Source organism: Alligator mississippiensis, chromosome 1, assembly GCF_030867095.1.
Source record: "Alligator mississippiensis isolate rAllMis1 chromosome 1, rAllMis1, whole genome shotgun sequence".
Lineage (NCBI taxonomy): Eukaryota > Metazoa > Chordata > Crocodylia > Alligatoridae > Alligator > Alligator mississippiensis.
Genome location: NC_081824.1, coordinates 237,833,619 through 237,856,110, shown reverse-complemented (window position 1 = coordinate 237,856,110; position 22,492 = coordinate 237,833,619). Strand labels below are relative to the sequence as shown.

The following is a 22,492-nucleotide window of genomic DNA, read 5'->3' as shown; positions in this document are numbered from 1 at the left end:
CTTTATAACATCTGGAACAGACTGGAATTCCGTCTTTCGAATCACATAAAAGATTAAACTCAAATAGATCAACTAATAGACTACTGGTTTTGCCAGCAATGAGGAAAGCAACCTGGTAACCAGAATTGTGGGAAATTGGCCCTTAATAATTACCAAATATATCACACCTTTGGCAAACCAATAAAAATGCTTCCAGCACTGGTAAACCTTTCTAATGGCCTGTCATAAAAACAAACAAACAAACAAACAGTTTTGATCTCTAAATGTTTGCTTATTCCTGAAGTCAGCAAACACACAACAAAAATCACCTTCTCCTCCCAAAACAAAATCTAATCATCCTTGACGTGAGCAAAAGAAAATTAAGCAAGCAAGCAAGCAATTCCAGTTCTGGTGCTATTGCTTGAAGCCTCTCGAGATTCTGAGAATGACTTAGGGTTTATGGTAGTTGCTCATTTTATAAATACATATATAAAGGACCTTCCATATAACAGTTAGTTTTGAAACCATATGCTTACATTGCGTATATAAGTGATGCCAAGTTCAAATAATATACCAATGTCTGGAGATGGAGAGTTGGACCTGATGAAACAGTCGCCATCAAGCAAACTGGGTAAAATGCCTGTTACCTAAAAAATTAAAATTAAAATAAGAAGCAAATAACGTTCTTCAAATTTCTCATTTTTAAAGGTGTCTAAACAGGGTATGCCTTTCTAAATAAGACCCTGGACCCAATATCATTATTCAGCACTTTCCTTTTATCCATTTAAAGACAAAAATATGCCCTCATTCTCTAGTTTTCCATAAAATGCAGCTATCTTGAAAATGTAAATCCTATTATAAAAATCTTAATTTTTTACAAATGAGAGAACATCTTTCACATTGTAGACACAGCTCTCACTGAGTTAACATGACAGCCCTTTAGCAATGTATATTGACTCTATGCAACAATCTAAGGCAGGGGTCAGCAACCTTCTACAAACATGAGCTGTAGGTTGCAACCTGGTCAGTGCCATGGGCCACCACTCCCCTCTGACCACTCCAGCAACAGCGAGCAAATGCTACAGCAAGGAAGAGCAGCTCTCCTTGTGGGCTGTAGCAGCTGGCTGGAGGTGCTTCAGGCAACTGTTATTGCATTAGCAAAATGCAGAGTGGATCAAATGGCTGGGAACCGGTGTGCCCCTAGTAAAAATGAAGACCAGATCAGATATTCCTGGGACGGATCCAATCCCTTTGTGGGCCAAATCTGGTCTGCAGGCCACAGGCTGCTGATCTCTGGTCTAAGGGAGAAGCAAAGCCTAAGTCAGGGAGAATGAAACCCCAAAGAAAGTTCACATTTGCAATGACAGAATAAAGCCAGAAGCACTTTTTTCCTTCCATTATGAACACTGGACACTATCACCAGTTCAATATGGAATCAAATCTAAGAGTGCCACCTGCTGTATGACCAATGCTTTCTCACCTGAGCTTCTTGATGCTTTCCCTTCTACATACTGACATAACCCATTCCTGTTCAGTTAATAAATTAAAATCTGAGATGATAAAAGTGCAGGCCTTTACTACATGTAATTTACTGAACTTGTGACTCACCTATGACTGTTTTTTCTCAGGATCTAGTTCCTTACCTGCCACTTTACTAGGAATTACATTGTTTATCTACCTCTGAAAAGGTTTTGTGACCTATGGGGTAGTGTGTTACACATGTCATCGCCTCATCCCTAATTCCCCAAATTCAACATAAAGTTCCCTGTGTCAAATCTGTTAACCAAGGGGTGTGGTCACAATCATGATTTAACTGAGCCAATGGAGAAACTGGTCTGCAGTCCAGGCCTGCAAAGAGACCTTAACAGGGCACATACACACCTGCAGGGAGGCTGTTCCGACATGCTGTAAATCCAGTGTGTCAGAGCAGATCCGATTGAGTTTGCTAAAGTGTGCAAATTAACGCGCTCCAACAGCCTCCAGCATCATGTGCATCAGTGTCCCCGTGCTGAAAAATGGTGGTGTGCACTTTAAACTAAACCTCATCGAGCAAGCTTTAGTTCAAAGCGCACCGCTGTCATTTTTTCAGTGCAAGGACGCTGATACATGTGATAATCAGGTGCTTTTAATTAGCATAGCTTGCCAATTAAAGCCCCCTCCCCCGCCTCTATAAACACCCATAGTGTTTCGTCAAAATGAACTCTTTGGCCATGTCCAGATATGCAAGCACGTGTGGCTTGTGGTGCTGCAAACCTCTTTGTGGCATCACAAACCACATGCAGGGAATGTTAAAATGTGCCGTACACTGAAAGTTTGCAGTGCAAGGCCAAAATAAGCTACAAGGATGTCTGGGGAGCAAAAAAAGTGCCCCCAAAAAAGCAGTTCAGTGCATACAAGAGCGTGCACCAGAAGACACAGGCTCAGACATCCAGGGAGATGCTCTGGCTGCCATCCAGAGTGTCTCCACTCTAGCAGATATGCCCCAGCTCCTCCAGCATGCTGGGAGCTGGGAAGACATGGGCAAGGACAGTTTGCCCGAAGCGGGACAATTTGTCCCTCGCCAAAATGCATGGGCAAGGGTGTGCGCTGCAGCAAAAAGTAGTGGCACAAATTTGTGCTGCTACTATTTTTGCCACTGCAAGTGCACACCCCTGCATAGCTGGACGCAGCCCTTAGGATTACTGCAGGCACTCTGGGATTATTACAGGTATATACTCAAAAGCCAACATTTGCAAGATAAAGCCCTTCTTAGTTCAGGAACTCTCCTTTTGAAAGCTAAATGCTTAGGTACCTCCTCTACAAATTCACCCAAGTTTTACCATTTTCACACATTTCTTTATGTTAAAACACTAAACACCAGATGACCCTATTAGCTGACAACTTCTAAGCATGCTATATTAAATGAAGCAGATACACATACATACCCAAACGTCCGTTTCCAATTTATATACCTACCCGTGGGGAAAAAGTCCATGACTTTGGATTTTTAGGTTGCCACATAGCTCTAACTGTATGAATGTTACTCAGTACCTAAAACAAGATAGGAAATTATGTTAAAAAACAAAGTTTACTAGAAAATCACTTAGCTCTTACAAACACATTATGTGAGGTCAACTCAACATTCTGCACTATGATCACAGCATGGCTGCCCTTTCCTCACAGCATGATTGAAGATTACTGCTGGAATATCCTACATGGACCACAAAGGAAGAATAGCCCACAAAGCACAGCATTCTCTACAATCCTCTGGCATATCTAGCAGCAGCTTCAGAAAGAACCGTTCTAAAAGTCTGAGTACTGAGAAAAAAGGCCCTCTGAAGCCTAAAGACCTTGCAGAGGTGGCAGATTATAACAGATCTTAAATTTTTTTTTAAATTCTGGACTATGTTTTATATTAAACTGGATTTAGGAAATTCCTGCTACAGTTATAGATACAATGGTGTATGCTTCCCCAGTTCTTTAAATACTGTATTTTCTTGCATATAACACACCACCAAATAAAGCATGAACCTTTAGGAGGAGGCTAACCAACATGAACCTTCAGGAGGAGGCCAACAAACAGGGGCAGCAAACAGGGCAAGCAGCTTGCAGGCTGTTTGCTGGGAGCAAGAGGAGGAAGGGGGAGAAAAGCCAGGCACCAGGTACCAGATCCTGCACAGGGAAGGTAAATGATCCAGAGCTGCTTGTGGCTTTGGCTTGCTGAGTGTTTGTTTGGTGGGCTGTGGGTGTTTGGTGCATGTGCTCTAAAAAGCCAAGTGTTGCTAGCTGAGTGATTGCAGCCTGGGCCTGACAGAAGCCCTACCAAGGAGGTGGGCCCAGTCCAGACCCAGCAGGGTATAAAAAGGAGACTCCCCAAGCAACCAGGGAGCCAGTGAACAGGGGCAACAAAGAGGGAAAGCAATTTGCTGGTTGGTTTGCAGAAGTTTGCCCCCCCACCCCTTGAGGGGACAGCCTTTCAGCTTGGTGTGAGGAACCAGGAAAAAGGAAACCTTTGGGACCAAGGAACACTAAACAGGCCAGCTTCCAGACGAGTTTGCTAGGGAATATGCTCGGAAGAAGGGCTGTAAGAGAAAAGAGGCAGATTAGGAGTCCCAGGGAAATGGCTGGAGGACGTCATAACGTCAGAGCCACTGTCGCTGCCTCTGCTTGTACCTGTGAGGTTTCTGTCCACGAAGGACCGCTCACCATTGAGGCTTCCACCCAGGTCCAGGTTTGGTGCTGTGGGGACTGTGGCTTGCATGTTATTTCCAGTGATGGTCAAGTGGAGGAATGCCTGTGGTGTGAGCAGTGCCTCCTGGTGGTGTCTCTCAGGGAACAGGTAAGAGAGCTACAGAGGAGGTGGTGAGGTTCTGAAGCATCCTCTGCCATGGGGAGTTCATTGATTTGATGTTGGAGGAGACCTCCAGGACTGTCGAGGAAAATCTGCCAAAGACAGCACTAGAGAAGGCAGAGGACATGGACTCCCAGGAAGGTGGAAGCTGGGAGCTTGTGACCTCTGTCAGCAAGCAGAAATCTTCATCTCCACCTGCAACAGTTCGTCTGGAGAACAGATATGAAGCCCTAGCAACAGAGGGCAAGGAGCATGCTCTATTAGAGGAGGGGAACAGGCCAGGCCTCCTCAAGTTGGAAAGGACTGAGACCACTGTCACCAAGAAGCGATAGGTGGTGGTGGTTGGAGACCCCCTTCTGTGGAGGTTAGAGGGATCCATCTGCTGGCCTGACTTGTTGTCTGAGGAAGTCTGCTGCTTGCACAGAGCCTGAATCCAAGATGTCACAGAGAGATTACAGAGACTCATCTGGCCCCCTGACTACTACCTCATGTGGGCACCAATCATACTGCCAAGGGAGACCCTGAGCAGATGAAAAGGGACTACAGGGCTCTGTGTGCAAGGGTGAAAGGGATGGGGACTCAGGTGGTGTTCTCTTTGGTCCTTCCGGTCAAGGGAAAGGACCTGGGCAGGAGAGATGTTCTCATTCTTTCTGAGAAACCAGGACAATCTACTAGTTACCTCAGGTGCCTGTACGTGAATGCACAGAGCCTGGGAACCAAGCAGGAAGAACTGGAGGTCCTTACACAGTAATGGCACTATGATGCGACTGGAATAACAGAGACTTGATGGGATAGCTCACATGACTGGGGCACTGTCATGGATGTGTATAAACTATTCAGGAAGAACAGGCAGGGGAGAGAAGGAAGAGTTGCACTTTTACATAAAGAGCCATATGATTGCTCAAAACTCCAGTATTAAACTGGAGATAGGCCTGTCAAAAGTCTCTGGGTTAAGATCAGAAGGGAAAGCAGCAAGGGTAATGTTGTGGTGAGTCTGCTATAGACCACCAGACCAGGAGGAAGTGGTGGATGAGGCTTTCTTCAGACAACTAGTGGAAGTTTCCTGATTACAGGCCCTGGTTGTCATGGGGGACTTGAGTCACCCTGACATCTGCTAGGAGGGAAATACAGCAGTGTGCAGGCAATCCAGGAAGGTTTTGGAGAGTGGTGGGGACAACTTCCTGGTGCAAGTGCTGGAGCAGCCAACTAGGTGCCATGCTCTTATTGACCTGCTGCTCACAAATGGGGAAGAATTGGTGGGGAATGTAGTAGTAGATGGCAACTGGGGCAGCAGCGACCACAGGTTGATTGAGTTCAGGATCCTGAGGAAAGGAAGGATGGAGAACAGCAGAGTAAGGGCCCCAGACTTCAGAAAAGCAGACTTTGACTCAGTCAGGGAACTCATGAGCAGGATCCCCCAGGAAGCCAGTCTGATAGGGAGAGGAGTCCAGGAGAGCTGGCTGTACTTTAAAGAAGACTTACTGAGGGCATGGGAACAAATAATCCCAATGTGCAGGAAGACAAGCAAGTATGGCAGAAAACCAAACTAAATCACAAAAAGGAAGCTTATAAGAAGTGGAAACCTGGAAAATAACTAGGGAGGAGTATAAGAGTATTACTCAAGCATGCAGGGATGAAGTCAGGAAGGCCAAAGCGTAATTGGAGTTGCAGCTAGCAAGGGATGTGAAGGGTTACAAGAAGGGTTTCTACAAGTATGTCAGTAACAAGAGGAAAATCAGGGAATGTGTGGGTCCCTTACTGAATGAGGGAGGTAACCTAGTGAGATGATGCAGAGAAGGCTGAAGTACTCAATGACTTTTTCACCTCCATCTTCACAGGCAAGGTCAGCTCCCAGACTGGTGCACCAGGCAGCACAGTTTGGGGAGAAGGTGAGCTGCCAACAGTGGCAAAAGAACAGGTTAGGGACTATTTAGAAAAGCTAGACATATACAAGTCCATAGGGCCAGACAGGATGTATCCAAGGGTGCTGAGGGAGTTAGCTGATGAGATTGCAGAGCTGCTGGCCATCATCTTTGGAAACTCATGGTGATCGGGAGAGATCCCAAATGATTGGAAAAAGGCGAACATAGTGCCCATATTTAAAAAAGGGAAACAGGATTCAGGAAAACTATAGACCAATGACCTCACCTCAGTCCCTGGAAAAATCGTGGAGCAGATCCTCAGGGAATCTATTTCTAAGCATTTGAAGGAGAAGAAGGGGATTCGGAACAGTCAGCATGGATTCACCAAGGGCAAATCATGCCCAATCAACCTGATTGCCTTCTACGATGAGACGACTGGACAATATAGCGTACCATGATTTTAGCAAGGCTATTGATACAGTCTCCCACAACATTCTTGCAGGCAAGCTAAGGAAGTATGGGCTGGATGAATGGACTCTCAGTTGGATAGAAAACTGGCTGCAGCATCAGGCTCAGAGGGTATTAATCAATGGCTTGATGTCTAGTTGGCAGCCAGTATCAAGTGGAGTGCCCCAGGGGTCGGTCCCGGGGCCAGTTTTGTTTAATATCTTCGTTGACCTGGAAGACAGCATAGGCTTCATCCTCAGCAAGTTTGCAGATGACACCAAGCTGGGGGAGTAGTAGATAGGCTGGAGGGTAGGGCTAGGATTCAGAGTGACCTAGATTAATTGGAGGATTGGGCCAAAAGAAATTTCATGAGGTTCAAGAAAGACAAGTGCAAAGTCCTGCACTTAGGATAGAACAATCCCACGCACCGATATATGCTGGCGGCTGACTGGTTGGGCAGCAGCTCTGCAGAAAAGGACCTGGAGGTTACAGTGGACAGTAAGCTGAATATGAGCCAACAGTGTGCCGTTGTTGCCAAGAAGGCTAACAGCATACTGGGCTGCATTGGTAGAAGTGTTGCCAGCAGGTCAAGGGAAATGATTATTCCCCTCTAATCAGTACTGGTGAGGCCACATCTGGAGTACTGTGTTCAGTTTTGGGCTCCCCACTACAGAAAGGATGTGGACAAATTGGAGAGAGTCCAGTGGAGGGCAACAAAAATGGTGACGGGGCTGGGGGCACATGACTTATGAGCACATGGCTTATGAGGAGAGGCTGTGAGAACTGGGCTTATTCAGTCTGGAGAAGAGAAGACTTGAGAAGGGATTTAAAACCAACCTTCAACTACCTGAAGGATGGTTACAAAGAAGATGGAGCTAGACTGTTCTCATTGGTGGTAGATGACAGAATAAGTTGTTGAGTTTCAGCAAGGGAAGTTTAGGTTAGATATTAGGAAGAATAGTCTCAGTAGGAGGGTAGTAAAACACTGGAACAGGTTACCCAGAGAGGCTGTGGACTCTCCATCCTTGAAAGTTTTTAAGACCTAGGTAGACAAAGCCTTGACTGGGATGATCTAGTTGGGGATGGTCCTGCTTTGAGCAGGGGGTTGGACTAAATCGGTGTTTCTCAACCCATGTGTCAAGACCCAAAAGTGGGCTATCAGAATATTTCAAAGGGTTGTGAGCTGTGGCAGGACAGATGGGCAGCAGGAAGGCATCTGCCACTTCCAGCAGGGGAAGAGGCCAGGGCCAGTGCCTGTGCTCACAGGGGTGGGACAGCCAGGAGACACTGCTCGGGGGGTGGAAGGGGCCATGACCAGGCTTCCTGGTGTGGCGCAGCAGCCCTAGCCCAGGGCAGAGAGGGTGCCCCAGGCCTCTCCTCCTCCCTCCAGCCCATGCTAGTGCCGGAGTCACTTCACTACCCCCCACATGCTCCCGCCCAGGTGAGACAGGGGCAGCTGAGGGCTCCTCCGGCATGGCCGGGGGGGCAGGGCCAGGAGGGTGTGGGTCAGGGTAGGCCATGGATATTTGCAAATAGGTCTGTGGAAGAAGAAAACCCCAGGCCTTAATTTCTGCTGACTTCTTGAGTTAGTGCACTATTTGCTAATGATTGCTTTTTCCCCACCTATTTTGCAATCTGCTCTTTCTCCCACCCTTTTCCCTTGTTGAGCTGAGTAGACCTATGAGGTCAATAGGTCAAACCAAGTCTATGCCCTCTTGCAACTTTCTGGTTCAAACCAGTTTTTCTTTGACTTGTTATAATCTTGTGTCATGTGACCTGAATTGAAACATATAAAAGACTTGCTTCAATTGTCTGTTGGGGGGGAGGGGGGCATGCGGGACTGATAAGTGGAAGTTCCGTCTGTCCGGTGCTCTCTCCAGCAGCTGCTTGTAAATAAAGGTCTCTGACAACTTCGTGAACAAACAATAGAGTGAAGCCTGTTTCTTCCACAGGTCCCAGTAGAAAAAGGGCTGAGAACCACTGGACTAGATTCATAGATTGTAAGGGGCTGTGTGGTAAAAATATAGCATAATCTATACATTCTGCTTTTATAATTGCTTCTGCATATTATCACAATTGCTTTTGCTAAGGCATATATGCAAATGATAGATTTACGAGTAGCACCAAACTTCTGCAGACAGAGCCAGGAACAGATGCAATAAATAACTCTTTACGAGAGATAAGAGAAGAGGGACAGGGAAAGATGCTGATGCGAAGAGATCAGACCCTGACCGAAGGATGACCGCGGGGGGCTTAAGAACTGCCCCTGGGAGGGGATTTAAGATATAAATGAGACATGTATGTAAACCGTCATAGAACATGTAACTGCTAGACATACGATGCAAGACGTAATGCTAAGTCTGCCAATAATTGCATGACACGTTGAAATCTATTGTTTACATTGGCTATAAAAAGAAGTTGCAGACACAGTTTGGGGTCGACTCTGATTTGAGCGGCTCAGCTCCTGGGTCGATTTGTTTGCAAACAATAAATCTGAAATTGGACCTAGCCTGTGTGTGTGACTCTCTCCTGGGGGTGGATTGGACAAGCCTCCAGGGGCACGAAACTAGCAGTTTGTGCAACAGCTGGAAGGGACTTTGCAAGATCATTGGGTCTAGCCCCCCTGCACTAGGCAGGAAAGACAACTGAGGATCAGGTAGCCCCAGCGAGGTGACTGTCCAGTCTCCTCTTGAAGATTTCCTAGATGACCTCCTGAGGTCCCTTCCAACCCTAATTTTCTATGAATCTTTATGAAAGGCAGAATGTAGAAAAAAAAGATTTTTCCAGAGTCAGGGTAGACTGTGAGACACTGAGTAAGCCCTCCTGGGAACTCAGAGCATCCAGGAAGCATGGCACAAGGAAGTTCCTGATACCAGCTACCTCATCCAGACTGTCTCCTAGGATGCTACACTATGTTTCCAAGAGGACCTGTCCAAGAGGAAAAGACCCCCGGAAGGGCAGTAGCATTTCATTACTGTAAGTAGTTCTTTATATAAGTTCTGTAAATAAACTGTTGTTTTCACATCACAAGCCTCATCAAGATACTGCCAACAGTTCATTAGCTGCTTCTGACATCAGCTACAGTGCTCAGCCAATAGCTGTGACTGTGAGAGGGTTAACACAGGACTCTGCTATCTTGGCAGTCATCTCTGCAGCTGCATGGTATGCAAAGTATATCCTGTTCTGCTCTTCCAGCAAAAAAAACAGCTTCCCTGCTTAAAACACAGTAATGGGGGGGGAGGGGGGGAGGAAAGGTGTGTTGTATGTGAGAAAATATGGTGAATGTCACTGAATTTATATTGTTTGTTACTACCACCAACCCAAGTTTCCAGAAAGCTCCATTTTTAAGAAAAGAACCCATTTATGCCTGACACACTTTTTTTCCAATATTATTTTTTAAAAGTTGTTTACACTGTTTAATTCTAAACAACACCTGTAAAAATGATACATGCTTCTCATGATATTTCTCTCTGGGGTATATTCAGACCTATAAAATGGGTTGCGCAGATTTGGAAATGCGGGATACCAGATAATTTCAAAAGTATCTGACTTTCAGTGGAACTTGGGCTCCTAAGTGTTTGAGGAACTTTTGAAAATGGAACTTAACTTCCAACACTACTTGAACACTTTTGAAATATTATTACTTATCAAGATAGGCCTCAGCCTCCAAAATGTGATCACTTTAAATTTAAAAATCCCTTTCATATACCCATCTAGTTACAGGGATCACAAAGGGTAACAGGAGACCTTAGCCCAAGGAAGGAAAGGCAGTGGGGTCCCTTTAAGGCCTTCTAGCCTACAAAATTACTTGTAAGGAGGGACTTGCCCATCACAGGACGGGGCAGAGAAGACCCCAGCTGTTGAGGGAGGCCCCAGTTGGACAGGAGCGGGGTAAGAAGCTGGCACTAGAGAGGGGGAGCAGGCACCCAGATAAGGGATGAGGCCAGGCCCTCGGTCAGGGGCTCATGCTTCCAAAGCACAGCCAGCTTCAGGACCCAGCAGCGGGAGAAGAGCAAGAGATTGAGCAGACCTGCACTCAGGGAGTGGGAAGCCAGGTCGCTGAGCAGGCAGCCACGGATGAGTGAGATATGAACTTTCCCCAGGCTACAGTGGAGAAACTTGCTGAGGTGATGGAGGGAAACACAGCCTTGCAGGGGGGCAGGGGCAGAAGCCCCTCCAGCCAGGAAAACTGACGCCTGAAAGGAGGGACTTCCATCAACCCAGAATGAGGGAGTAAGTGCCCAGGAAGTTCTTAGAACCTCCTCTTTTTTTTTTTCTCCTTTTCCCTGGTCACTTTTTTTTGGAATTTGGAGGGCTCTGGGAAGGGGATACAAAAATTGGAGGGTGGTTTTATGTTCACCCTGGAGAAGCCCCAAAAGGGGGTGGTAAGTTTGCCCAAACAGACAAAGAACTGGTCCGGGTAATACCAGAGGGGTCCAAAGAAGCTGAGTACCCCAAGGACCATAGACTGTCTTGAGAGCCTGGTGTGGGCCTGCTTTTCTAGGTTTGTTTTTTTTTTCAGACTTGCATTAAGGGCTTGTGGGGGGAAGGTGAGGGGGGCTAGAAACCAGGGAGGGAAGCCAAAACTCAGACTGACCAGAGCCTGGACAAAAAGGAGGACTAAGTCAAACTGAAACCTGGCAGGGCTGAGTATCCACCCACTGGCAAAAAGGGTGTACAGGAGAAAGAGAGAGGGGGGTGAAACCCCGTGAAGCCCTGTCAGATTCAGGGCTGGGGACAGGATAGCGGGACAAGGTACCTACAGCCTAAGCTTAGGTTCCTTAAAGACAGCCTCACGAAAAACATCTCAACACCAAGACATGACAGGCAAAACCAAGCAAGAAAGAAAAAGGGGGCCAGACTACAGGACCACAGTAGGTAGCCAGTTACATTACATAAACTATACTTTCTAAAAAAGCAGGTAGCCATAAAGTAAAAACAGGATTTTGGCCAGTATATTTAAGTCACTTCTACTCCACCTCCTCAGAAGAGCTCTAAGGAACCTAGGGCTGCTGGGTCACTGGGCAAGCAAAAGTGAGAATCAAGGGGCTAGAAGTGTCCTGAAGAGGGAGTGTCCCTGTGGTCCGGAGAAGGCTCCACCACACTTGGGAGATGAGAGCTCTAGCTTCTGGCCTCAACTCCCAATGCTCTTTATCTATTTTAGCCAGTAACTGCATAATGGAAAATGCATAAATAGAACCAGAACCTAGGACACCCCCTGCCAGCCAGGAGCCCAAACAGCTAGGGTTTCCCAGTGATGTCAGGTGGCCACATTGAATTGCTTCTAGGCATGCACATTAGGCCAAATCTAGTCAGGCAGGAAATTGTAAAGAGAGCATTAGTCTAAGATGGAGGCTGCTAAAAGACATATGAGGAATTTGGTATCATAATGATATCCAGACTACAGCGAGGTTGGAACAGGATTAGTTTAGTGCCTTAGGCAGTTTTTGGGCACCCAAGCAGCATTCCTTAGAGGCAAAATAAGATTTGGGCAATCGTGTTTCAATACCTCTCTTTTGGGGAAATTAGTATTTTTATTTTCTTAATCAAAGCAACTCACCCTATTACCATCAAAAAGACAGAGTCGGACATGTCTACTGAGAACCTGTATGCTCACTCCAGGAAGAGGAATCATTTTACAGCTCCATAAAGTTATAATCAGCGATATTCGAGTTGGTCTTGGTTGAATCTAAATCATAAACAAAACAAAAGAAAAAAAATGTTAAATTACATGTGGTTCTTGACAATGGTATAATCGTGCGTTTTATAATTTAATGAGTAAAAGATGAAAAGCACCATAGTGGAAGCCTTTGAAACCGGATTCCTCTATCTATAGATACAGCATGAGTACCAGTTCTGAAGCTCCCCCAAAACACTACTCATCCCTACTTTAAGGAATCCCCAGGAGGGGAAAAGAATATATTTTAATCTTCATGCTATTTTTTCTTGGCCTTTCTGCTCAGACTGCTTAATAAGCAGCAGTCCACAACAAATATGCCAATTAATGCTAAACATGGGAACAGTTTAAAGGACGGGTAGGATCTACAAGCATCTGGCCTAAAAACAGCTGTATTTTACCTCCATCAATTTAGCTAGGAATATGGTTATAAAAAAAATGATCTAAACAGGCCCAACAAAACATGCTATCAAGTGACAGTTATTGTAGTAGATAGGCTGTTTATTCATACAATGTATACATGTTTTTAATAACTACTAACACCCAAAGTCTTATCCACTACTCTGTACTGGGTTGGATGCACCCATTCCACCCCACTCACCTTTCCAGAATTCTACAGGGAGCCACACAAAATTTGGGACAAAACTTAATGACTTTCCATGGATTTTCCATCTTGAATATGTAACTAGGGGCCTATGGCCTACTGCATATCCTCACATAAGGCAGGAATGAGAATGTGTGAAGCATAGGCTGGAAGGGTTGGTGCAGTTCATGTATAACAGTTATATAACAAGCATAACATGTCATCATACTTCATATCTATAACGAGGAAGAAGCAAGCTAATTTAATGCAGGAAGCTGAAGACTCTCCCATTGGTCAGGAGTAAGCAAAGATTTGGGAAAAGTACCATATTTAATAGGGAAATGGGGGGGAAAAAATGCTCATCTTGGATTTGAGTACCAGCTGGAGCTGCTGCCACCATTGCTACTGCCTGCACGGTTTGACACCTGTGCTCTAATCCAAAAACTATATCCTGAAAAGGGACACTATAGTACTAATAGTATCAATTAGTATTAGTTACTTACTGAGCCTTTTTCAGGGTTCCACACTAAGTCTTTGAAAGCCAGTTGGGAAGTAGTAAGTTCAGGCTGTAGGAAGTAACTGGCTCGAAACTGATTCCCTAAAAGAAGGCAGTGACTTATTATTTACACTTCTTTCTCCACTCTCCATCCATGAATAGATTTATTATTAGATTTTTTTCGTTATGTGGAAACAACCAGCTAGTCAATACAGGTGCTACGGGTGGAGAACATTTATTACTTAGTACAAAATAAATTTAAAAGGAAACTAAGAAAATATTGCTATCAACATGCTGGAAGCTCCCTTTGCAGCTGGTTCTCTTTGGAAAATATTTGGACATCCATTTATTTTTTGGAATGTTAAAGAGAAATTAAGGATGAAAAGAAAGAAGAAAAAGAGCACATGGCCTCCAGTGTTTGTTTAGAAAGCATAAATACTACACACCATGTCACTGGCATATCATTACATCAGTGCAAAGTTATTGACTGGATGTAGTTTTAAGGTATGTCAAACTCATTTTGTGCTCTGGGCTGGATCCAGACCACAAGGCTCTTTGCAGGCTAGATCTAGTCTTGGGAATAAAGAGCTCCAGCCTATGCAGTGATAGCTCTGGCAAGAAATGTCTGGTGCAGCTCTGGTTCTGTGTCCCATGCTGGAGCTGGAGCTGCCATGTGCCCTGTGCTGCTGTGGCAACAGCTCTAGCTCTGGCATAGGGCATGATGCACATAGCAGCAGCTCCAGCACAAGGCAGCAGGTGGGGCCATGGCAGTAGCAACAGGCTCAGTGGCTGGAGAGCCCTCATGCACCCTCCTCCTGCCAACTGCCACATCCACTGGGGCCCAAGGGGCCTGGAATCTGTGGCAGGCTGCTCCCCCTAGCTATGCCCCCAGCTTCTGGTGGCTCAGTGGTAGCCTGGCAGGCCACAGAGGACAGCTCCATGGGTTGGATCCAGCCGGTGCACTGTATGTTCGATACCTACGATCTGCAGGAACTGTCTATGAGATTTCTCCCCTTTTAGGGGTGAAATTATTGAAGTCAATGCAAGTTTTGCCACTGACTTCATAGGGGCAGCATTCATCCAGTTGAATGAAGAGATTAACCAAGAAAATGTAGTACACTCTACTGTTCCAAAAACAATTCAACAATAGGAAACCTAAACTGTTCTAAACAGATCATATACTCATCACTAATTTTCAGGCCTCTTCTAATGCAATTGCTGTAAGAAAATCTTACCTTCTTCAAACAACTGGGATAGTGTTGATGGCCGGAACCCTGAAGGAACAGCCCCCATGGTTGCCAATACATCAATGGCATCATTCTATTCAAAACAGAATTTTTGGCTGCTATTTCCATTAACCACCAATTATCCTAATTTTCAACTGTCTGAGGAATCAGTCACAAAGGTGAACACAGATCTTGAGCTTCACTTACTTCTCCCCTCCCCAAATTTATCTTAAGGGCTATTTTGGCCCCTTACCAGACACATCCTTAGACTCACCTCACACAAGCTCACACTTCACTATCAGAGCAGAGTTCATGTTAGAGAAAATCAGCATAGCAAAGTACAATATCAAATTAACCACAGTCTTAGAACAAGAGTTGACTGAGTAGCACTAATGGAAAAAAACTAGATACACTAATTTATTACGCATTTATTTAGCAATGTGTCCTAGTGCTAATCCCCAAAGTACTCGCTCACTTTGCTTCACTAGAAACAATGAACTTCTGAGTCCCTTCCTTGCTAACAAAAAGTACTATACTGTACCGTAATATCAAATCCAAATAGTAATTAGTGAACATAATGATTCATTAAAGCAATATCACAAAAAATATACCTACCTCTCTGATAGCTTTCCTAAGAGCACTCCAGTGAGAATCAGTTCTGGAGGTAGGATGGAAAAATCAGAGGATATCAGAAAGTAAAATAATATCAATGATACAGAATTAACAGTCAAACTAGTTGTTATAGGTAAAACAATAATTTATCTGAGTAGGTATGTTCATTAACAAAGAATCAGAAAAATAAGGTTGGAGGGGATCTCAGGTCACCCAGTCCAACTCCAGGGTATGATCATCTCGGCATAAACCATTTCAGACAAGTGACTCTCTAAATTGTGCTTTAAAATGTCCAAGGACAGAGATTGCACAACCTCTCTCAATAATTTGCTCAAGTGTTTAACGACCCTAAGACAGTTCTCCCTATTATCCAATTTAATTCTCCCTTATTGCAATTTAAACTTTTTAATTCTTGTTACCTATGTCTACTGGCAATAAAACAAAATGTTTGCTATCCTTTTAGTACTTGAACATTTAGAAAATCCCCCTTCAGTGTTCCAACCTCTAGATTAAATAATCCTACTTGTTCCAATTTTTCTGTGTCATATTTTCTAGATTGCTAATCATTTTTGTTGCTGTCTGCTTTTCAACTTGTCTAGGTTCTAGATGTGCAGTACCCAAAACTGGTTACAGCACACCCAATGAGACTGCATCTCTCCTAAATAAAGTGAATAATAATCACTTTATGTGATTTGCATATGACACTCCCTTTACTAGCATACTTGGATTTATTTGTCTTATTTTTTTGCAATGATATTATGTGAACTTATATTCAGCCTATGATCCATCATGACCCCCAGCAGCTTTTCTAATGCTGCAACCTTGCTACTCATTTCCCATTTTACATTTGCTTGTTTCTTTCCAAGGGCAGTAGGTCATACTTTCCCTTCTTGAATTATATTTTATTTGTTTTACAATTTATCAAGGTTATTTTGAATCTTAAGCCTACCCTAGATGTCTACTACCCCTCCCAGCTTGGTGTCATCTACCAATTTAATAAGATTAGTCTCAACTCTAACCTCCGAGTAATTAGTGAAGATAATGAACAGCATCAGACCCATGACAATCCTCACTTGATCCCTCCTCCCAGTTTGACATTGAACTGTTGATGACCTCTTTGGGCTAACTATTCAACCAATTATGCACCCACCCCATTTTAATTTCCTTGGTTTACTTATAAAAATGCAGTGGAAGACGGTGTCAAAATATGTAACAAAGTTCAATATGACATCCATTGCATTCACCGCTTCCCCCACTAACAGGACCCATCATTCTGTTGGAACAGAGAATCAGGATCATATTAGCACAGGGGTGGGCAAAATACAGCCTGCAAGCCGAATCCAGCCCGCGGGGCCATTCTATCCGGCCCGCAGGGCCCCTAAAAAAAAGTAGAAAATTAATATTTCTCTGCCCTTGGTTCCTGCTATGAATGCAGTAGGACCCAGGGGAAGCCCAGGTAAGTGGAGGGGGGGACCCCAAGCAGGGAAAGAGCGGGGAAGTGGCCCCTCCCCCCCCATGCCCGGTGCCCCACGCTGCAGCTGCTCGCAGCCTACATGGGGCTGCCTGTGCCTGCTCTGGACAGCCCCACACGGGCTGCGAGTGCCTGCAGCGTGGGACATCAGGTGTGGGGCAGGGTTGCTTCCCCCCCACGCTCAGTTATTTCCCAGGCTCCTTCCCTGCATGGAGAAAAGCAACCCCTCGCCCACCCCATGCCTGGCGCCCCATGCTGCAGGCACTTGCAGCCTGCCCAGGGCTGTCTGGAGCGGGCACAGGCAGCCCCAGGCAGGCTGTAAGCGGCTGCAGCGCGGGGTGCCAGGCATGGAGCAGGGAGGGGCTGCTGTCTCTCCCCCACCCCCCGCACTCAGCACCACCTTGTAACCTGCCCCACTGCCAGGCTGGCAGTGGGGCGGGTTACAAGCTGGCGCTGAGCATGGGGAAAAGTGGCCCCTCGCCCACCCCATGGCCAGCGCCCCGTGCTGCAGCCACCTGCAGCCTGCACGAGGCTGCCTGTGACTGCTCCGGACAGTTCCGCGTGGGCTGTGAGAGGCTGCAGCACGAAGCACCGTCCATGGGGCAGGCAAGGGACCACTTTTCCCCATGCTCAGCACCAGCTTCTTCCCTGATGGCGAGCAGGGGGTCAAGGCTGAGCACTGCCCCCCACCTGTACTGCAGGGCTGGGGGGCACTGGGTGTGAGCAGGTGGGGAGCCAGCGGGAGCACAGGGCCCGCACCAGTGTCCCGGGGCCAGTGCCAGTGGGGCCCAGAGCAGGGTGGCAGGAGCACGGGGTCCTGGCTGGCAGGGACTCTATGGAGCCAGGCCAGCTCCCCCCTCTCCTTGCTGGTGCAGCCCAGCCTGTACCCCACTCTGGGCCCCACCGGTGCTGGCCCTGGGACATTGGTCCCAAGACATTGGGACGTTGGTCCCAAGGTGGTGACCAGGGGGCAGGGCACCTGTCAAGGGGTGGGGCACCTGTCACAGGGCAGGGCTACCCATGTGGCCCTCGACAGCCTGCCCAAACTGAGTAAGCAGCCCTAGGTAATCCGCCCAGAATAATTGCCCAACCCTGTATTAGCACAATATGCTTTTGACAAGTCCATCTGGAACAAACCAGATAACAAACTTATCTGGTTCCTGTATGAAAAAAAGCAATTGGCTCAGATCAACCAAGGGCATTCGAATTTTAAATAATTTATCACCTAATTTAGGGAGAGGGAGATTGTTTTGCTTCATCTCCTCCAGAGCTGTCCCATGTTACCTTTCTTTAATTTTGGTTCCATCTGCTGTTTCATCTACTACCTCGATGTCATCGTCAGTTTCCTCTTCACTTGGCTCTTGCTCTAGTCCCTCTTTCTTGTAGACCTGTAATGAACATGTGGATTGTCAAGCATTTCATATACTTTCTAGTTCATTTTTTAAGACCAGTCTGTACTCTCATCACAGTGTTTGCTAATACCTAGGAGTGGATATTTTCTGCTTAGTGAGTAGAAACACTGACATCTATGGGACACCCTGATACTAAAATATCTCAGCTGCTACATATAGGAATTTAAAAATTCTTACAGCAAAATTCTCCCACTTACCATGTGAGCAAAAGAGATTATATCCAAAATAGACATCTTTGGAGGGGAAAATTCACCTGTTGCTGAGGTAAAAAGGAACCTTAGCTCTTTGCCATGCACTGCAGGGTTCTTTTACAGGACAGACCACCAGTGTAATGCAAGAGGGTACAAAAGTCAGACCATGTCTATGCTGCCTCCTGCCATTGATGTGTGAAAAACAAGTCCTGCCTACTCACCAGCTCCTGGTCTACAACTGCCCAAGTCCAGCAATTGGATAGAAAACTCAGAGGTCCTGAGAGCAGCAAAGAGACATATACTTGGGACTCCCTAAGCTGTAATGGTGCCTTATAATATTGCTGGATGTGTGTAGAGCAGGGGTTGTCAACCAGGAGCACATGTTGATACTTGAAAAGGGGCTAGGGGGTGAATGCGGGCGGGCGAGTGGAGACAGAGCGCCGTCACCCACCACCCCGTGCCACTGCCTCCCAGGAGCAGGGCTGGGGGGGGATGGAGAGAGGGATGGCAGCGGCTCCCCTCTGCGGGCCACGCAGGCACCGCCCACCTGGCCAGACGCAGTGGTGGGGAGCTCGCATGTAGTGGCCGCTGCCACCATTCACCACCCTGAACTGCCGCAGGCAAGCCCCCGCTGCTCCACATCTGGCCACCATCCCTGCCCCCAACTCTACCAGAAGTGTACCCAAAAGGGGTACGCTCCTTAAAAAAGGTTGAAAACACCTGGTGTAGAGTAAGTGAGTGGGCAGTGCTTGTTTCTCAGACATGATCCTGAGCACTACAGTGAGTTGGCCTGCAAGATATGAACTCAGAGGTCAGACTTCAAGACTGGTCTCAGTCATCTGAACTATACACTCATACTTCTGCATCATGATTGCACATCATTAATCTGGCCAGCATATGTATATGTATGCCATAAATGAATCTAGGTCAGACTTCAGAGGGACCAAAATTTTAGAATACAAGTTTAAAAGTAGCCTTTGAAAGTGTTCCTTAGGTTCATAATATGAAACATGCATTAGCACTACCAAGCATTCACAGATGCCCCTTTATGTCCAGGAACATATTTCAAGTATTCAAGATGCCGCTTTTATTTACAAAAGAATGTAACATCAGTACAGCTCATCTCTGTATAACAAGAGAGAAATGTTTTAGTGACTATCTGCAGATAGGTACAAACATATACACACCCATTACATAACGGATGTGTAAATAAATGAAAGAAGGTAGCAGCATACTAACAGCGAGATAGGTTTTAGGAACAAGGCCTCTCTCTCCTTTGGAATTTTCTGCCATCCACCAACCATCAGGCTTTTTGTCAAGGATGAGCAAAACTTCACCTTTCTTCAGCAATGAAGATTGGAGGGGGGTGGAAAAGAAAGAGAAAAGACACAAATACATTAATACATAAATATTTAACAATTACTCCTGAAACAGCTATTGGCCAAATTCTTCTCATGGTAGGGGTGGAGATATATGTATATGTAGGGGTATATGAATAAAAATATACATATGTATACTTTTAACACACATAATTAACCCTACATCAGCTATGCCAGGATACCTGCCAAGAAGCTGATCAGAGTCCAACTATAAAGAACATTCTCAAAGCCTGTTCATAAAATCTGTACTTGGAATCAAAGGGAAGTGTTGCTAGATGGCCCCCCACCCACCCAGGAACCAAGCACAGTGCTACACTTTCTGGCAAGAAACAAGAGACCAAGCCTCAGATAACTCTGATAGTTTGCAACCACACCATTCTAACTCATCCCATGCAATTCCTTAACTTGTTAAACTATCCTTAGGACTGCATATGCATTTCAGTGTTAAGTGTAAATCTTTATGTTATTTTCTTGAACGTCTTGCTCCAAAAATTGGCCTGAAAGAGCTCCATCACAACATTTGCAATGAGATATTAATCATTTTTAGAACACTGGAGCACACAAGTAGCTTCCAAAGGAAGATTAAACAAAGTGCAGCAATCCAGGTAAGGGAGGTTATAGAGAACTTTATTAAAGAGACCTATAGAAAGAATGTGGGGACTACTGACAATTAAAGCAAGATGAAAGAATCATCACAAGACGAGAATGAGTGACCCTGGGCATAATGGCAACATGAAAGGCACAATGGCAAGAGCTGTTAAAGGAAATAAAAACAGCACCAAGGACAAACAATTAAGAGGTGTGGAAAGAGCCAATATTTATGCAAAGATAAAGACATAAAACTTGAATCTGATGTAAAAAAATTATAGGTGCAAGGAAGTGATTAGAGGTGGCCCAACATCAAAGCAGCTCAAGAGGAGAAATTTTTCTGAGGTTATATTTCATATGAAGAGCACAAACTGAGAAGATAGGACTTGCTCTCCCCTTAGGAGAAGGCAGTGATTTCCTGGATCTCTTTAAACAAAGGTCTGGGGCATCCAGCCAAACTGTGCTTTATGACCATTCTGAAAACTAAACACTATAAAGGCGTTTTTTGAAAAATGTATTAACCCTAAGGGGGACATTACACCAATTAATCTGACCTCCTGTATAACACACAGAGCACCACACTTCATCCAGACACCTGTATTTGAGCCCAATGACTTAATTTAACTCAAGTATTTTCGTTTTCAAGACACTAAACTGTTGTTTTCCACAGGCTGTGGGTGCATCTACATGTTTATTAATGCCCTTTAGGTAATGCGCATTAAACCTAGTACCTCCATTTTACGGTACTAGAAAATGGAGCATTAGCCTATTTTAATGCACATTAGCTAAAGAGCATGGTGTTTTGTGATGCTTTAACGCGCATTAAAATAAGCTAATGCCTATTAAAGCATGCATGTGGATGCATCCTAGATGCCATGGCCCTACCACGGCAGAGAACGGATTAAATACGAGATGCCCAGATGTTCCACCCCTAACTCAAAGAGAAAAGCAACAACCTCCAATTACTGAAAAAATAATTGTTTTCTGACTCCTGCAGGGAACATGGTGAAGCCTTGTGGCTTGAGAGGTGATTAGTCACCATCTTAGTGCAGAGCTGCAAGTGTGAGAAACAGCCTGGAACATGTTTTGTAATACTTACGAACATATGCTTACCTTAAATGAGAGATCTCCTTCCTGTTGAGCATCAAAATCACCAACAGTGATACATTCTTTAATAGTTGGCTGATTTTCCAATTCATCATCTTCCACCTCATCTTCCTCCTCACTACTTTCTACTTCATCATCCTCATCCTCTTCCTCATTTTCCTGTTCTATGTGATGACCGCTTTGACATTCTCTATCGCTAAAAAAGAGCGATACATCATATTTATTACAACTGCTTATTTTAATGGCTTCTCTCCAGAATTTTTTACAGCACACAGCAATGGGAACAATCTTCTTTGTAATTTTGCTTTTCTGAAGGGAAGTTAAGTCAAAGCAGGATTCTCATTCCTAAGTCTTGTTAGAAAATATTGTTGGAAATTGCTGGAAAGTTAATGTGACCTTTGTATGACCTTTGGTCAATGCTGGCTGATGCAACCTTGCAGTGAGATTGCCATGATCTGTCAATATAGGCGGGCAAGTAAGGTGATTGGGCCCAACCATGTGGGGTGAGCAAAGACAAGCCATCTTGGTAATTTCCGCTGAGTTTTTGCGCATGCGTTATGAAGGAGCTTATGTAACTAAAGTTTATAAATACATGTGTTGAGTTGCAGTCGGGGTCTCTCTGCCCTTACGGGGACAGGGGACCTTAGGCCGAATAAACTGAAAAGACCACACCCTCGTCTCCTGCTTATTCGAGTCGCAGATGGGAAACGAGCCCTGTTCGGGTTAAGAGAGTCTGCAGGTGATCCCTTTCCAGATTGGGAGCCTGATCAGACAATTTCTCTCACAGTCTCAACACTCCAAGTAGGCTAGGAAGAAATTCCCAAACTATGAACACATTTGAACCCTTCATTTTGTGGATTGCAGCCTGTATACTTTTTCCCAGCTCCAGACGGTAACATTCTACTTTGGACATTAACCTTCAGTCATATTAACCTTTCAGTTAGCTGCAGTCAACAAAGCACCTCCCTTACTAGAACTGTGCTTCTTCAGCCACTATTGTTGCCCATTCACCTGCAAAGCACCTACCAGCTTATAATATGCCTATGCCCCTCCTCATGTTTCAGATAGGTCTAACCTTTTGTGTGTTTTGTTTTAATACCTTACAGCTCTCGGATCTAAATTCCCACCTGAA

General features: G+C 45.2%; 1 protein-coding gene across 4 annotated transcripts in view; it reads right to left on the bottom strand.

Moving 5' to 3' along the window:
• The window catches only part of NPHP1 (nephrocystin 1), a 69,625-nt gene that overhangs the window by 38,886 nt on the left and 8,247 nt on the right, over positions 1-22,492 (bottom strand). For 3 of the 4 annotated variants that reach the window (XM_006258099.4, XM_019480105.2, XM_019480108.2), the window contains exons 5-13: positions 21,367-21,556; positions 19,526-19,627; positions 17,968-18,071; positions 15,216-15,258; positions 14,610-14,694; positions 13,382-13,476; positions 12,179-12,307; positions 2,935-3,009; positions 516-626 (exon numbers count right to left, since the gene is read on the bottom strand). In XM_006258099.4, the coding sequence (XP_006258161.4) occupies positions 516-626; positions 2,935-3,009; positions 12,179-12,307; positions 13,382-13,476; positions 14,610-14,694; positions 15,216-15,258; positions 17,968-18,071; positions 19,526-19,627; positions 21,367-21,556 (934 nt within the window). The remainder of the gene's footprint in view (positions 1-515; positions 627-2,934; positions 3,010-12,178; positions 12,308-13,381; positions 13,477-14,609; positions 14,695-15,215; positions 15,259-17,967; positions 18,072-19,525; positions 19,628-21,366; positions 21,557-22,492) is intronic. The other variant, XM_019480106.2, reaches the window with a different exon arrangement.